The sequence below is a fragment of the Diachasmimorpha longicaudata genome, chromosome 9, assembly GCF_034640455.1.
Source record: "Diachasmimorpha longicaudata isolate KC_UGA_2023 chromosome 9, iyDiaLong2, whole genome shotgun sequence".
NCBI classification, from domain to species: Eukaryota; Metazoa; Arthropoda; class Insecta; order Hymenoptera; family Braconidae; genus Diachasmimorpha; species Diachasmimorpha longicaudata.
Genome location: NC_087233.1, coordinates 7,419,116 through 7,436,126, shown reverse-complemented (window position 1 = coordinate 7,436,126; position 17,011 = coordinate 7,419,116). Strand labels below are relative to the sequence as shown.

Below are 17,011 nucleotides of genomic sequence, written 5' to 3'. Positions count from 1 at the left end.
ATATTTGAGATAATTAACTTAAAAATTGATCGGAAATAAATGCCGAATGCTCGGTAACCCTCTGCGATGAAGAAAATTGAATTTAAAAAAAAATGTAACTCACAAAATTTCGAATTCTCGTATTTGACGATCTCGAGATCAAGACGTCGGATTATCCCCGTTCGACTCCCCTAGATGAAGCCCAGCGATGTATCAACATCACGAATGTAATTAATTATCATTACTTTTTTCACCAGATTCATGCCTCTCTTCATTTATATATTTTTTTTGGGGGGGGAACGACAAGTGTGACCTTGGGATCCGTGCGAACGAGGGACCGACTGAAAGATGCAAGGATAAGAAGGATATATAAATGGTTCCTCCTGGGTTGGCGAAGGGCAAATATAGACCGCAGGTTGGTTGGACGTGTATAAAAGTTGCGTTCGCCGTAAACGAATGGAGAATGGTACCAGTATGGAAATTGGCTCTTTAACCGATCGACCGGAGGTGGACAGTCTTGTGGGATCCTTCTATGTTAATTTTCTTACCCGTGTGTGTTACCACGAGGTGTAACTTCTGTTTATCTTCGAATCTAACCGATGTTAAGTTGACCGAGCAAATGGACCACCTACGAATTACCTGGTTACTGATTTTCTTCGGGGGCTGATGATTTCACCAGGTCATTTTTATTTTAGAGCTCGAGCTTTATTTTTCTCGTGTGGAGGCAGGTGGAGGGCCGGTGATGCGTCTTACCTTAAATCGTTGAACTGATTTTTTTAAGTACAGTAATTCGATAAAAATCAGGATATCTGGAATTGTCTTGTAGCACGACAAATCCTGACGTTAAAAATTCACCATAAAAAAAAAGGCTCGCGCTGATTGACCGCCCGTTTCGGCAAACTCTTCCAGCTCGTCTATAAATCATCTACTTTCTACAGTAGTCAACGATTTAAGGAATTCGTGAGCGGGCGCGAAGTGATTAAACGAGTGCTTGTCATCGTTGACGGTAACATATTACCCGAAAAGACGAGACGTCAACGCTAACCTAATGGCTTATGGACAGTAGTTTTCGTTCATTTCCGAGGGATTTAGACGGCCGTAAAATGACGTTTACCATCGTCACTCACCAGACGATGGGGAAAAAAAAATATCAATCACGTGGAATCGACTGCCTCCGATCAATTGGATTCGCGGTAATAAAAAATAATTGAGGTTAATGATGATGGACTAGACATCCACACGGGAAAATCCATTACAAATGCGATTGAATGTGACGGTGCGTTGTCAACGCGCGAGTTAACCAGCTTTACAAATGACTCTTTTAATCCCCAGGCCACTGTATACATTTGCAAGGTATATAAGCGAAAACGTATCTTAAGGTAAAAGCTGATACGTCTGTGGACACCAATACAACTTGTACTTTTCGTTGCCTTGTCGATTGTACGGTGGACTGAGAGGGGGAGGGGGGGGTACGTTTTCCATCTTAACTGCAAAACTGCTCGCCGTTACATCCAGTTTCTTCCAAGTAAATCGATCAAAACCTGTGGCGACAGGAACACACGTGGAATACGTTATATTCCCGGTTTTCACACGGCTAATGGTACCAATGCGGGGGGTGGGGGAGAGGAATTGGAGGAAGGGGGAGGGAGATGGCTTCTCCAGTGACTTTCACGAGGGTCTAACTTTCTTGCCGGTTTTCTTCGACGATAGAGAGACATTTGTGAAATTTATTTAGGATTTTTGAAGAAATGTCGAAAATTGTTCTCTCAATCGTCAAATAAAAATTTATTCATCTTCTCCGAAGATATTCTCCCCGGTAATGACCTAAGATTTAATGAAAGGCGTTAACGCCAGTTCCATCATGATTATCGGAGCAGAGCAACGAATGTAAGCCCATCAGAGGCTGAAAGGAAGTCGTGTGAAAACTCAAAGTGCAAACAATGCTTATACCCTCGTCCATTAAAGAGCCCTTCCCTCTTCCCCCGGCGTCTGATGCATCCGCAGTAGCCACCGCTGACAGCTTTACGAGGCCTTCTCCTTCTTTACGAGCACTTGTATGTCGACCCTGAAGGAAAATAAAAATTTATATCACATTATTGAGTCCACGAGAGCCAGTGATACGAACGACTAATAAGAAAAATCGAATGGCTCAGGGATCGAGGTGTTCTTCCGCTTTTCTGGTATTTCATATTGTCTGTGTAAAACGTATAATTTCATTGAAAAAGACAGCCCATAAGTTTTTCCAGGGACGTGGAAATACCGAGTCGCTGTAATTGCTCTTTGTTTCTTCAATTATACGTCTAGACAAGGCGGGCGGTAGTACAGCAAGTGCTTTCATGCGCCTCTCGTGTCTTTTCGACTCTCCGCTGACGATAAAAAGCCAGACCGCCAGCGAAAAAATTCATATTAATGCGTGTAACAACGTTGTAATTATGAATAATCACATATTTTTTCGCCCATTGCATATTTTCCACATTTTTCCAACGAAATAGGAAAAAAAAAATCTTCCGCTGCGGACAGGATTCGAACCTGTGCGGGTAGAACCCAATGGATTTCAAGTCCATCTCCTTAACCACTCGGACACCGCAGCACTTGGAAAAAACTTCGCTTAACGACACACCAGTACTTCGCTCGCTTATCAATCGCTTCAACATTGATTATCTGGCTGAAGTTGTTTTTTCGGGAGCCGTAAAATGTTTGATTGATGATAAAAAAATAACGCTGCTGACAGGATTCGAATCTGCGCGGGTAGAACCTCGTGGATTTCAGGTCCATTTTATTAACAACTCACACCACAGCTCGTGATATCGATCTCACTTCGATATTCATTGCTTACAAGTTTTAATTAAGCCGCACTTTTGCCACGAGTTTTACCGAATTTTTTTTACTCTGGCTTTTGTCACACTTCTGCGAATTTTATCGGGACACTGCGATAATTACGGACTACGGGGGGGAGGGCCCTCCATTTGAGACTGTCCCAGTATAGGCCACATTGATAAGTAGTGGTATAAATAATATTAATGCTGGTTTATGAATGGGCAGAGCTGCAAATGTTGGGAATTAATTGTTTCCAATTTTTAATGAAATATCCATTTTTTTGTGATATTTTTTATCGGATTTTATTACCCTTCTGCGAACTTTATCGTGACACTTTGCAATAATTACTCTGATGGTAAGAGGGATTCTTCAACAGTGGAAGAATCATTAATCAGACTTTTTAACTGCGTCTGGGGAATTTAGTTATGGGTATGGCGTTAATTATTTTTTATATGGACATGCAATTAAGTGATACTCTCTTAATTACGAAATAATAAACAATATTTTTTTGTTTAAACCGCGGCAATTATCGGCATTCGTTGGTTCTCTACACGAAACCAAACAAATATTTGAAATATCTAATACTCAACGTTTCTCTCAAATGTTTATTTTATACGCTGTCGGTTATCGCCTATTTACACCGTAAATAACGTATCAATTTTATCGACAAATGGGTAAAGGTTTAAATATCACAGTTTGTTGATCGGAATCCATTACGATAATTGAACCGCCGCAATCTAATCTCGTAATAAATCGCCGCTTATCAGCTACTACTCATTTGCAATTCACGGGTGATAAATTATAAAAATGTGTCGACGGGCTATAATCGTTTCGCTCGTCATAATTCACTAATTCATCATTAAAAAATCCTTTAAAAAATACTTGAGTTTAATAAAAAATTAATATCGTTCTGTGGAAATAAATAAACTAACTAATTTCGTTCCCCGGGCTTGTGACTACGGAAGATCAAGTCGATCGATGGGGAACTGGTTAATTGACGGAGTTTCGAGGTTCCCTGGTTTGGTGGGAGAATTTCAATTAGCCGGTCTCCACCCCTCAGCTCGGCTAGACATGGCGCAATGAGGTGCAGACTATTAACCGACAATTAAAGGGAGCCAGTACCTGCAGGACTTCCATTATAAACTCAATGAATAGAATAGTCTGATTAAATTACAAAGGCCCAACGGCGTTCGATGTCACATTTAATTCAAATGTCTTGGGTAATTGAGTCGTCATTTAGGGAAGTTTTTAATTGCAAACGTCATTAAAGACGCGACTCGTGCCCATTTGACAGATCGCGAAATACTTATCGAAGGGCACGACTTAAGTCGGGGCTCGTTAGCGAACCGCAGCTTGCACACCACATTGTCTCGGCCGAATTAAATGCCCGTAATTTCATGTACATGTTTTTTTTCTTAGGCGCATGTCACGAGGATATAATTTTTAATTAATAGAACAAGACAGGGAAAATGATGCTCTGTCACATGTCCAATGGTCTGCGGCCGTTTTATTTTTACGAGAATAATTATTTTCCATTCACTTTTTCATCCATGACTTAAGAGAATTAAATTCATAGTCTAATTGCCAAGTGAATGAGTGAAAAAATTAGATTGAGAAATGGTTCGCGAAGAATGCCAGAATAAAAAATGCTGAAATATGTTAAAGATTCGCAAAATGGTAGGACAGAAGCCAGAATATTAAGGAGGCCTTTGAAAATTATGGGCATTCCGTGGAATCTGGTAATACGTCGACACACACTAGCAGCAGTATTTGAGTGTCACGAGGGTCGTCGTATCCCCACCGACGACGGTGTTGAGAAAATCCAAGAAGGATGAGAGATTGGTGGGCTTTTAACACATATACCCAATGGAGAAACGAGAAGAAAATCATTGCAAGTGAGAAGGACCCGCGCGGTAGACGCGCGTGGGTAATTTATATTAACGATGCCAACGGTCCCGGCTCTTTGAAGATCCGCCATATCCGCCGTGCATATGCCTTCCTCTAGCGTGGATAGAAAACGTGGTGAGAATACTCTCATCATTTAGCAGCGATTCCGATTGCCAAGGTGGAATGAGAGTTTATTCACATAAGTCGTCAGTTATCTCGGTCTTTCATCGCTTGATGGGGCTTTTTCACGTTTTTTATTCGTCGTTTATATTTTTTAATTGTATTATTTATGTACAGTTACAGAGATTTTCGGTTCGAGTAATCCGACAATTGATTCGCCTCTCAATAAATAGATAATCATCGGTAAAAATCGAGGAAACAATTCACTCGTGAATTTAAAAAATTATGTTCGCCCTTCTCGTGATAATTTTTATTGAATTCTTCTCCATTTGTGAAAGCGCCTTCGCAAATGTTTGTTGATGAGAGGGATTAATAATCGTCCAATTAGAAAAGCAAGTAAATTAAATACAATTAGGTGGATCTGCTGGTTTCGAGGCATTCGACATAATAATTTTTTTTTAGTCAACTCACGATCATAAATGGTGAGTCGGGAAGTCAGTTGACTTTGGGAGTTGAGTAAAAAAATCAAGAGATAATGCGACGAAAGGGTCCCCATCACCTGTCACTCACCCATCAGGGAGACAGTTGAGTATTGCACCTTGACTGTTTTTCCACCAGTGAAAAAGAATATATCCGCCACGTAGATGTATCTACGGCAATTGCTGCAACTCCCCAATGTTTCAATTCCTCCCCCTACCGATTAATCCCCCATCGATTTAATATTTATTGCGTCACGAATCTTGCTGGCCCCATCGTCTAAATGCTGCCCAGTATTGGGGACAAAAATGTTGGGCCAGGGGCGAGTGGAGGAGTCATCTTGTGTTGAATGACTCGAGAAGTTGACTCAGGTCTTTCGATTCGTCACTGTCAGGGGCCCGATGTCACGAAAAGTCAGGAGGTCTGGCCACTGATCAGACGCGAGATTGTGAGGGTGAAAAATGATACGCGAATAAGGGGTGCGCGGACATTCCAGCGGGAGGTAGGGACTTGAAGAAAATATTGCTGAGTTATAAACAAAATCGATACTTTCCGAATTTTAGGGGATAACCAGCAGTTTGAACGTCTCCAATAGCGAATAAATTCTCTTTCATTTTGTGACTATATTTATTTATTGCTTTGGCAATTAATTTTTTAAAATTATTACCTTCAATACAAGAGTAGAATTTTTTGTTAACGGAAATTAAACAATTGGTCTGGTAGCACAGGTTTGTGTCTTGATATCGCAGTAGAATTGAACTCCCACTGGTGGTGCATAACAGTCATGCCTGGTCTCGCAGTGACGGTCTAGGAAAAATAAATTTATAAAAACAATTTGAAGAAGGACAACTCTAGGGAATATTTTAGCGAGGAATGGCAAACATTTTAAGAGGTGTTGAGAGTAGGAATCGTTCAAGATGATTTTAAAATACATACCTGTTACTTGGGGGGGTAAAACTTGCCTGTAGTAGCAAGTTTTGGTGGAGGGGTCGCAGTAGAATTTCACTCCGACCAGAGGCTCGGATGAGCAGTCCTTGGCGGTGTTGCAGTGCTTGTCTGGAAATAATTTATTTCACTAAATTACCCTTCAACTAACGATGTAGTTATTTATTATCCCTCGGAATATCAACCCTTCAACTAGACTCATACCAAATTTGGTAATAAAAATATTAAAAATCCAACGCGTCATTCTACAACAATTTAAATTTTCAGTTTTAATTTTACGGACCTGTTGGGTTCGGGGATGAGATTTGCCTGGAATAACAGATCTTCAGATCAGGTTCGCAATAGTACCTGACACCCAGGGGAGGGCGGGGTTGGCATTCCTTATCGGCGCTGCACTTTTGTCCTGAAGAAATTAATAAATTTTTATTGATCTTTATAAGACATATTTCTGAATAGTTGTTATCGTACCTGAAGTGTCGGTGGACGCGGCAGCCGCGGCGATGAGGAAGAAAATCGCGAGGAATTTCATCGTGAAATTGGGTAGAGAGTCTAGTTGAAGTGGTAGAATTATTACAATTGATGGAACTTCAAGTTGAAGCTTCTCCTTAAATACCCCCAACATCGAAAGTCGGGTAAATACAAGTGTTTCGCGTTAGGTATTTGCGAAAGATAAGCTCTCTCATTTGAGGGGTCTTCTATTCACAAATCTCAGGGATTTCGAAATCCACTATTGACTAGGAATAACGGAGCAACTGATTAATCAATTTCCGAAATTTCAAGGCGGAAAATTTTGTAATGTCCACAGTTAATACCCTTATCTTCTCAGATAACACGAATAATTAATTACTGAGTAATGAGTGTTCAGAATATTGCGAACCACTTTGCGTATTTATTTTTACTCTTTTTTTTTCTCCCAGCGCTATTGATATAGCCCTCATGGCAAAAGACAGACGGAATGGGATTCTCCAGTGCGCATTGTTGGGATGTGTGGGACAATTATCGGTTCCACATCATTCTCCCATATCTCACGTACAAACTGTCCCCGCAATGTCGTCATTCTGATACCTCGCGAATGTATAGATGTTTTGCTCTCTCTCTCTCTCTCTCTCTCTCGTTCTCTCGTTGGTGCACGATAAGTTGCCGCTGGGGTTCAGTATCAGAGGCATCAAGGTGCGCTTGTGTGTCGCACAAAGTTGCATTCCACCGGGCTGTTCCGTTTTTAGTCCTAGGTGCGCCATTCTTCGACGACACGCGCGAAACACCGAGGGAGAAACCGATCAACCGGGTACACCTCTCTCCACCTTTGCCAGTCATTTTATTCCTCGCATGCCGATCGAAATACTCAAATCACTGTTTCGTTTCTGTACGAGTCCTGGACGACTCTTTGAGTTGATCGGGTGCGTTAAAGTCCCCCAGTCCCGGGGAAAATATTTCAATTTTATTTATTTTATCTTGAGGATAAGCGAGGGCATTACGACTCGGTTATATTATTTTACAGCGCATCAATATTTTTACATCACCGGTTACTTCGATGCGACGTTGCAATGGGTAAATTGAATTTTTTATTCGAATTTGATCTCCCGGAGGGGAATTTTCTGGCTTCAGAGGAAGAATATCCGGAAAAATAATGGAGAAGATTCGCTGATGAGAAAAATTCTTCAGAAAACATTTTACAACGACAATTTTATCTTTTTATTTTTATGGACTAGACAATTTCCTCTCTGAATATCGTCACATGATTTACAACAACGGGGAAAATACCTCGTCCCTCGAAAAATTAGATCTGACCTTTGGAAAAACCGGTACAGATGGTATCATCCTGCAGGATCTCTCTCTCTTGATTCGTCGTGTCCTTGCGGCATCAAACGCACCGGCAAGAGCGTGTCCTCGATGCCAACGGGGCCAATGCGATGCGATCGGTAGCATGTTTCCAAAGTGAAAAAAGAAAAAAAAATGTGAACGAAAAAAAAAAAAGAGGAAAAGTACGTATGACGAGAGGTAAAAATGTATCGTTAGACACAACGGAGTGCATTAGATGGCGCGTGTTCTACCTCGCATCTCGAGAAATTGACTTGGTGATCACCTCGGGAAAGGTTTAGGAGTAGCCTTGTGCCTCCAGAGTGTGTCGTTTCAATAATTAATCGATTTTCCCGGTTGTGCAGCCAATCCATTGAATATATATCGATGCAACGTCCGTTCGCGATAGTTTTTACGCACCACGTAGCGCTGAATCGATTTCATCCGCTTTAACGCAATGAAATGTCATAATATCGGGGCCAGGTCTGGTCCAATTAGTGTCAGCATCGAAGGAAAGTTCATTTTTCTTTTATTGGGAGAACACGGAATTTTTCGAGAAATTCCTGGAAAAATTTAGAAATTCTAGGAATTTATTAAAAATCCTCTGAATATTCAGAGGAGATTAGAAATCAAGAAGAGATTTTTCTGCTTTAAATGAACTGAAGTTTACAGACCTCACAAATTTTAAATACAAGTTGCAAATAAAATTTTTTACTTGCCTTTGTCTGAACACAAAAATTTCTTGAAAATTGTAGAAAATTTCAAGTCTATGATTTTTATTCGCACTTGTATCGCGGCATTATCAATCACGCGAGATAGTCTTTCACACTTCTCACTCATAAACTACAACCAACTGAACAGTTTATTCACGAGTTCATACTCCGTCTTTTATGATCACTTAGGGAATACCCGCCGTCAGATTAGGTCCGCTAAAAGCTGCCTCGGACAGGTCCTCTCGTAAAATTTTTCACGCCCATCACCAGCTCAAACCCGGCGCCATCTTTAGTCGCGCGTCACGCTTTCTCTACTTGACCAAGACCATGAAGTTTTCGGTTAAATCTGCAGGATATGCCTTAATCGCTGGAAAAATCTTGATAATTTGGGGAATTTTCTCAGGGGAAAGGGGCGGCAAGTGCCTTCATTTTATCTAGAGTAATTTTGACGGAAACAAGTTTACGCCGGAGGAAATGACCCACATGGAAAACATATGAGACATTTATATCAATCTCAAGTGGCTGATATTGACCAATTAAAATTTTTCCCATTCTTCAATTAATGCTCAATTAAATTCACAAGGTTTTAAAAAAAAAAATTAGCAAAGGAGATTTTTTTAGTCTATTCTTTGAAAATTGAAAATTATTCAGATCCTGTGAAGCACCTAATCGACATGAATATATTCATTTCCGTGTGTTCCTGGGATGATAATATCCCTCATAAATTTCCGCGTCTTTCATCGAGTGTGGCGCCATTATCGTGATCTCTAATGACGAGCCCTGGAGACTCCCAGTTTTACGACGAACCTATCCCCTCTTTCCCCTCCCTCCGTTAATTACCATAACGTCCTCCCCATCCGTCCCCTCACCATACGCACGTGACATCGCTAGTTTCATTAATGATAGATTTAAGACTTTCTCGACACCGCTCACCTCAACGAGAGTCCCCAAAAAACACGACTCGAGAATGATATTTTTAATGGGAAAATTGCTGAGAGGCTCTCACCGGGTGTAGATTAGAGACGGTAGTCAGAGTGGAATTGGACAGGCCCTGGTGACTGCGGTAGGTAGTCAGACTTCTCGTCGTTTCAAGGCATATCGGATGCGACCTGATAGCGGACACTAAAGAGGGCCGTTACCCTATCTCGGAACTCGGGGCTCTCAGTTTTAGTGGCTCAACCCAGTTGAATTATAAGTCGCTCTCCTCACAGCCAGGAAGGTCAGATTATTTTTGTGGGAAAATTCATTATCCTCTTTATCGAGAAATTCAAAATTAATTTACTGACTGAACAACATCCCTATGCTTGCCAAATGTCCAGTAATTATTTTTATGCACCGACTAGACTACAATTTAATTCTTAATCTTTCTCTCGGATAAATTAATATTTCGAGAAAATATTCGTCAAAAATTCCCCTGGCTGTTCTGCTTATACTTTCCTCCCCTGCGGGGAGCCACTCCCCCGGTTTTCACGTCATAAATTTATTCGCGAATCCTTGATTGCACCTGTACTTCGATTAACCAAATATTGACGGGCGTTTTTACCGCGTTAACGCTTTGTAACACCTGTACCGCGGCTCGGTTACATGAAATGGAAATTATACATCGAGAAATGTTGCTGATAGGCCCTCGCTGATTACCCGAATGGGAATTAAATGACAAATTTGTCAATTGTTGCTTCGCACTTGTCGGCAAATTGATTACAACTCGAGGCATTTGGCGGTGATGTATGCCGCGAGAATGTGTGAGGAACGTGGTAATGAATATTTTAGGAATATTTATTGAATACCTTATCTTCACGTGATCATCCGATTGATAGACATAAGTGTAATGACGGCTGCTTTATTTATCCTGTTCTTCCGATGTGTTTCGGGTTATGATCGGGTTCTCAGTCATTCAAATTCACTTTGAAACCCAATTGACTCGAGACAATGATCAGAATTTTGAAGAGCCAGTAAATGTAATTCCTGAATATTCATAATTTCATTAAAAATTATGTTTATTCATCTTCAACCTTCCGGCATTGCTCGTAAATACCCCCAGGAATTTCCCCAGATACCGAGATATAGGGAAAGACCCTCGGAAACAGGTGACTTCCCCAAAGTGAAAGAAAACATCCTTTAATTAGTTTCCCACGCTCGATTAATCGAGAAATAAGGATGTGCCGATCTCCCGTAATTTGTCGTCCTCGGTGTTGTTGTCCACCTGGAGCGAGTGAGTTTTGCCGCGCTAATGAACGTTAAGTTCAGCCCAAGGGAGCTCATCCGCGAACTTTATCGATAAACATCCCTCCCCTAAAGCGGAAGAAGGAAAGGGGGGGAGCAGCAGCACGAAAAAAAAAATGGAAAATGCAGGGAAAGAGTGAAACAACCAGGAGAAGTCGGACTTCTCTCATCTCACCCGAAGATAGGAGAATCGTGTCGACGAATGGCCGTGTCTGGCAAACAAATTGCGAGATACCCGATGGTAGCTTGTTACCCACTGGGACCCTTCTCCGTCTCCCTTCTCTCCTCCCCCTCAGCAACCTCAATCGCCATTTTATTTCTTTTGCTACCTGTGGCATATCTCCCGAGGACTTTTGTAATTGATGTGAGAGCTGATCATCGTCACCCCATCTCCGGGTATCAATCACTACCAATTAAAAAACAACGAGTACAATCGATATTCGCTTGAACAATAATTTCAAATATTCCCCGCAGTATTTATTTATTTTTTTAAACGTGATTTTAAAGAAATGAATTTACATCGAAAAATTGATCTTAATACCGACCCGACTCTCATAAAAAAGGGGTGGACGATCTGGGCAGGAGGGAGGGAGGGGATAAATGTTTGGAGAGCGACGAAAAAGAAACATTGGATATGGACTGGGGAGAGGGAATAAGGAATGCTTTGAAGGACCGCGACAGGATCCGCGTCCTTCCCAGAGGCCCCGCAGAAGCATCAGCCCAGGGGGTGGGGGATAGAGTCGAAGGTTGCCCAACGACTCGATTAATTACCACATTGTCGTTGGTGTATGCTTCTCTCAGTACTTTCAACAGAGCCAATCCAGCATCTTGATAAATTCAGCCGAAACAATTTTTAGTGTTGCTTTCCTCGGGACAATTTAACACCGCCTTTGAATAACTCAAGAGCGGAGGGAAAATGTCAGGTGTCAGGGAGTGGTGTTATTCTTGTGTGTCTTCTACGGGTCATCAGTGGTGTTCATGGCCGCTTTGGTTCGGGTGAGGGTACGGGTGATGTACTGGTTCATGGAATGTCGGCTCTGAGGGTTTATTAGAGCAGATAATGATAACATCTAGTTGAGACGTTGGGAGGGGGCTTTTTTTCATCCACTCCATCTGGCGAAGATGGTGAGGATGAGGACACCCCCACGTATGCCGGGCATACATCACCGTCAACTTATTTCTGAGCTAGCGACTGACTGAAACGCAAGCCGGATAAAAGCGCACGACCCTCGTCGCATGATGCATGGACGTAATTGGTTAGGCGTTGGCCGATGTCTCAGCGACGGATGATTCTGCCTCTAGTTACCGTCAATGACGCAGTCATTAAATTAGCAATTACTGGAATAAAATTTCCGATACCAGGACTGGAATGCTCCCCTCCATCACTTTGCAGCCCCTTTTCCGCTTCCAAGACGACAATTTTTCGGTGAAATTTCCCTCCGGGTAGAGAGCCCGCAGTCGACAAAATAGAGTCATCTTGACCGCGTAGTTTGGCATTCAGCAGTGCGTCCCATCCTCGGAATACCCGCAACCCACCTATCGACACCCAGTCGCGCGTTCCAAATGACTCTTCGTGAACAGCGATATCGCACCCCAAGGGGGCTCGATCCAATTGACAAAATGGGAAAATGAAAAGAAGAAGCTGGTGCGAAGAAATAAGAATGGGGGTTAAAAAATGGTGGGGAATGTCGTGACCCACGGTGGCATTTGCATCGCTGGGATCTAATGAATAGCAAGCATTACGTACTATTTGGTCTCGTTGCGACTGGTCGTGACGGGGATAAGCGAACCGCCGAAAGAGAGGGAGGGAGTGGATGGGTATGAGGTGGGACGCCACATAGTCCGAGTGCTATTTGCAGCTTCCCCATTTCACCCTCTGGTTTCTCGTTGTATTGAAGGCACAATGGACGCCAACGCTTGGCGTCGCTATGCGCCTCAATGGAACTCGCTAGATAGCCCCTTGAATCCCTCCCCCGATCCTGTTGGCCACTTCCTTCGCCCTTTCGCCTATCTGGCATCATCGAGGGGGTGCGGGGAAAAATATAGCACTGCTGGGGAGAGGCCACAAACCTTCGATTATCGATCGGCGATTTTGCGGAGGGAGAAATCCATCGCGAGGTGAGACAGGGAGACAAAAACTGTCTCATCAGTCTATTAATGTCGCCATCTCACAATTTATTCCCCGGTAAAAGTCCTCTACGACAAATCAAATATAATGCCGTCTTAAATCTTCGAATGTCACAATAATCCGTCATTGATTTCTCCCCGATTATTCCCCAAATGCATTTGAATAAAGGTCAGCCGTCAGCTGAGTGTCTCCAAAACATCTTAAAATTCCCAAAATCCTGGGTCTTGGCAGAACGCCCCTCATCTTGTCGACGCACCAGCACTTTAAATCGTTTCGAGAATTTCGTCAAAGGGGAAAGTGCGAGTAGCTCTAGGTGTTGACGAATCCAGGGAAGGCATTGCTCACACACTAACATGACGATTCAATGTTTTGGATTATTTGTCTCATTTCTGGAATAACTCAACGGTATATCACGCTATTCAGACTATTCCAGCAATTGTTCAACAAAGAATTCAATTATGACGATTTAATCCGGATGTCGGCCAGTGGCGAGTGAATTTTCAGTGAAAAATCGCACCGATAAATTCCATTGTTCGAAAAATCGTGAGCATTTGTTACCATCGACAATGGGGTAATAAACTGTTTGGCCGATTTAAACGCATTTCAGGGAAAATTCCGATCTCCCTGGCAACTCAATTTCAATCATTCCCTCGGTGTGTCCATATATTTTCTAAATTTTTGCTTGTGATTGTTCCATGATCAGCTGAATGTACATCAAAGATCACTGGAGGCAGCGGGATTGGAGTTGTGCGCTGCCAGCGGGAGTGTACCACAGGGACAACCCAGTAGTGCGGGATCAGTTGGCTCTGCCCCGAGCCCAGCTTCACCACGACCTACACCCCAACCTAGAGTACCTTTAGCAAGTACTACGCAACCATCGAGAACTCTTGATGATGATAGATCGACTGATGGTGAGTTGAGGCTATTAATGCGCTCGTTAAAAAATTTTATTCATTTGCTGAGATAATTTTGGAGAACATCTCTCGGTTTTCCATTGAATTTTATTTTTATTTTCACCAATCAATTAATCGTGACTGACTTGAATTTTTTTTCCACTTGTTTTAGTAATAAAAATAACGACAAAATTTCGTAACGAAATATGTCAATCAGCTGTAGGTGCAGCGACGACAGGGGAGGACTCGGACGATGGTGAGAGTAGAGCTCAATATGTTAGTGCCAATTGCGTCGTCTTCACTCATTACCGAGGTGATGCAGCGTCCGAGGTCGAGGAGCACTTTCAACGTGCCTTGGCACACGATAAAGTCAAAGGTAACATTTTAATTATAATTTCCAATCCTGAATCAAGATCAATCCCTGGCAGTGATTGCCTCTGAAACAATGTAATAAAGTGGTCGAAGGAAGTGAGGCCCTGACAGGGCTAACAAGCCTCGCCCTCCCCTCTCGACAATTGTCGGGCCTCCTCCGTGCTCCGGGAGTTAAAATGCCAAACTCGAATGAAATGAGCACCCGAGGTGAATAACAAAGCGGTTTCACGGAGATAAAAGCGAAAAAAGGCCGGGAAAAAAGGCGAAAAATCGGGGGACAAAAAAAGTCTCGAATAAGAAAAAAAAAAGTCGAGTGGTTAACGTGAAGTGAGGCTTTGGCAAGTGATCAGCACGAGTTGCTATATCGGTGTCGTTTAAGCCCACATTTATCCCAACCGCAAACTCCGCGAGGATCTCCGGTTCACTAGCCTGTTTAGAATTCAAGACAACATCGACCTAATTGTTACGCGCCTCAAACCCTCCGAAATTTTTCCTTCCTCTCTTTCCTCATCGTTTCTATGTACATGAGAGAACGGAGTTTTAAATTAAGAGCTTCTCGAACTAAAGAGCAAAGAATGCCAAGCGACAGTTTTAGCTTTCAATTTTTTTAACGTTTTTCTGATTTTCGCCATTTTTTTGGAAGCAAAAATGTGGATCAGTTGGATTGAACGCGGAGGAAATTATTTCCGCCCCTCGTTCCCTGAACAGCCAAAACCACCCCCACAATTACGACCCCTCAATCTCGTACCTCCCCTCCACCGCCCATTCAATCGTCGGCCGTAAAAACCCTCGCTAAAAAGCCACCACATTTTTCCAACAAAAACAAAGTTGAACGATGAAATTGAGCATGTCGTTACGCATTGTGCCGTCAAATTAACGCCCGCATGAGTACAGACGACCTCTCCTACATGTGACTACGTTAGTTCACCATCGGATAGAGCGACAGAAACTGCAATTACTTGACACGCGCTCTTTGCTGCACCGCATCAGTCGCCTACCCATGAAACTAATGCAGAGTCATTCGTTTGCTCGACTGTAGTCTCTTCAAAGACCTCAGCGAGTGGTGTGACACACGCGGAACAACACTCTAAATCGGAATAACAAGCCATCCAGTCGCGTCGGTACATCAATCCTCGAGACCAGGAGCAAGGGGCCCCTACGAGTTAGCCCCCTCCGCCCCTCCGATCCCACCGGGAGACTTTACGTTTTGACGTATCGCCTCCTTGCACGCGTGAGCAACCAACGTCTTTATAATGGCGAGTTTTGGCACAGTGCCATGTGCCAACATAAGTCACCGTCATGCAGATGTGAGAAAAAAAAATATTCAAATACTTCACTCCGTGACGTGATAAAAAAAATAATGAGAGGGTTGAGTTTATTTTCATGTTTGGTATTGACGTGGTTGTAAATACCGTCGATCGCCCAGCCATTGCTATCGTCACAATTAAACATTCAGAAAGGAATTAATTTTTTTACTGATTAATTATTCAAACAATATCGTGAAGGAGAGGGGGGGATAGAAGTCATAGAAAAAATTTTTTTTTCATCAAAATGCAGCTGAAAAAATTTATCAATTCGCTCTCTGTCTCTTGATCGCATTTACACTTCCGGTCCCGCATAAAATCACTTCCTCCTCCCCTCGAAACACCTTCTGAGCTCGCCGACCTTCATATGCCAACCATCTGATGAACCGAACAAAGCCCCCGACCCCCTATCCTTATCCTGTCGTCAGAGCACTTCCTCCTGAAGGCGGCACTCCTCTCAGCCTCCCCCTCGTTTTTTTCCCCCCTCAACTATCCTGTTGTCGTGTCACCATCTTTGTTTCACCCGGTCGTGAGAGTGCCCCATCGGCGTAGAAGAAAGACAGGCCCAGGAGACCGCTGCGCGCAGGGGACCGACACTCTGTTTCTTTAATTGCATTAATAAATAAAGGACAGCCCCGGGGCAGAGACGCGGACAGTCCGGGAGAGAGACGAAAAATCGAGGGAAAAAAAAATGAGAAAGGCAAGAGAAACAGAAATAAATAAAAAGTAAGAGGGGTGGGGGAAAAGGGGGGAAAGTGAAGAGGCGCGCGGCAGCATCGACTTATCGTTCTCGCATCTTGGTTTGGGGTCTAAGCAAATCGCAATATTTAACGCGATAGTTAGTCGTTTGCCCATCGCGACAATTCCAATAGTCTTGGAGGGGGTGGGAGAGGGGACGAGGGTGGTAGAATCTATACACTGACGGCGATGAGAATTGGAAGCCAATCGGACGGTTCGCTGGGGCGCGGACACGACTGTGAAGCATATTTCAAGCCCTTGGGTCCCCTTGCTCTCTCACTCCGACACACTGGTGAGGATGAGGCCCCCGATACTCCCAGGGACCGGCATTCCATCCGTGGGAAACAATGCAGACAACACGGGCTTCTTCGTTCCACTGATATGTGTCGTAATGGCTTTGTCTCTGTCTCTGGGTTGAGCCAAAGTCGCGCGGGAATTACAATATAACCCGGTGCGTCACAGATTCGCTCAGATTAGGGAATTGGGCTTTGAAGTTTTCAGAGAGGAAAGAGGGGAGGTGGTGAGATTTTATCGAAGGTGGGAGGATGATGGGGGCGTGAATGATTGAGCCCTTATTTACCCCTCATTGAGGGTCAGCAGGATCAGCTGATAGTCACT

At 43.1% G+C, this 17,011-nt stretch overlaps 2 protein-coding genes and 1 non-coding gene across 4 annotated transcripts in view; 1 reads left to right on the top strand and 2 right to left on the bottom strand.

Moving 5' to 3' along the window:
- Nucleotides 1-17,011, top strand: part of LOC135166052 (protein vestigial) — a 42,578-nt gene that overhangs the window by 15,045 nt on the left and 10,522 nt on the right. Inside the window, exons 2-3 of one of the 2 annotated variants that reach the window (XM_064127982.1) lie at nucleotides 13,790-13,997; nucleotides 14,197-14,355. In XM_064127982.1, coding sequence (XP_063984052.1) covers nucleotides 13,790-13,997; nucleotides 14,197-14,355 — 367 coding nt within the window. Of the gene's footprint in view, nucleotides 1-13,789; nucleotides 13,998-14,151; nucleotides 14,356-17,011 lie in introns of both variants that reach the window. The other variant, XM_064127981.1, reaches the window with a different exon arrangement.
- Nucleotides 2,488-2,569, bottom strand: Trnas-uga (transfer RNA serine (anticodon UGA)). Its single transcript has one exon. It is a non-coding gene; the product is annotated as a tRNA-Ser (tRNA).
- On the bottom strand, nucleotides 5,978-7,209 carry LOC135166054 (uncharacterized). Its single transcript, XM_064127984.1, has 4 exons — nucleotides 6,694-7,209; nucleotides 6,509-6,628; nucleotides 6,217-6,336; nucleotides 5,978-6,087 (listed from the first exon to the last, which is right to left on the bottom strand). Exons 1-4 carry the CDS (start codon nucleotides 6,845-6,847, stop codon nucleotides 5,984-5,986), a joined length of 498 nt encoding a protein of 165 aa, XP_063984054.1. The 5' UTR covers nucleotides 6,848-7,209; the 3' UTR covers nucleotides 5,978-5,983.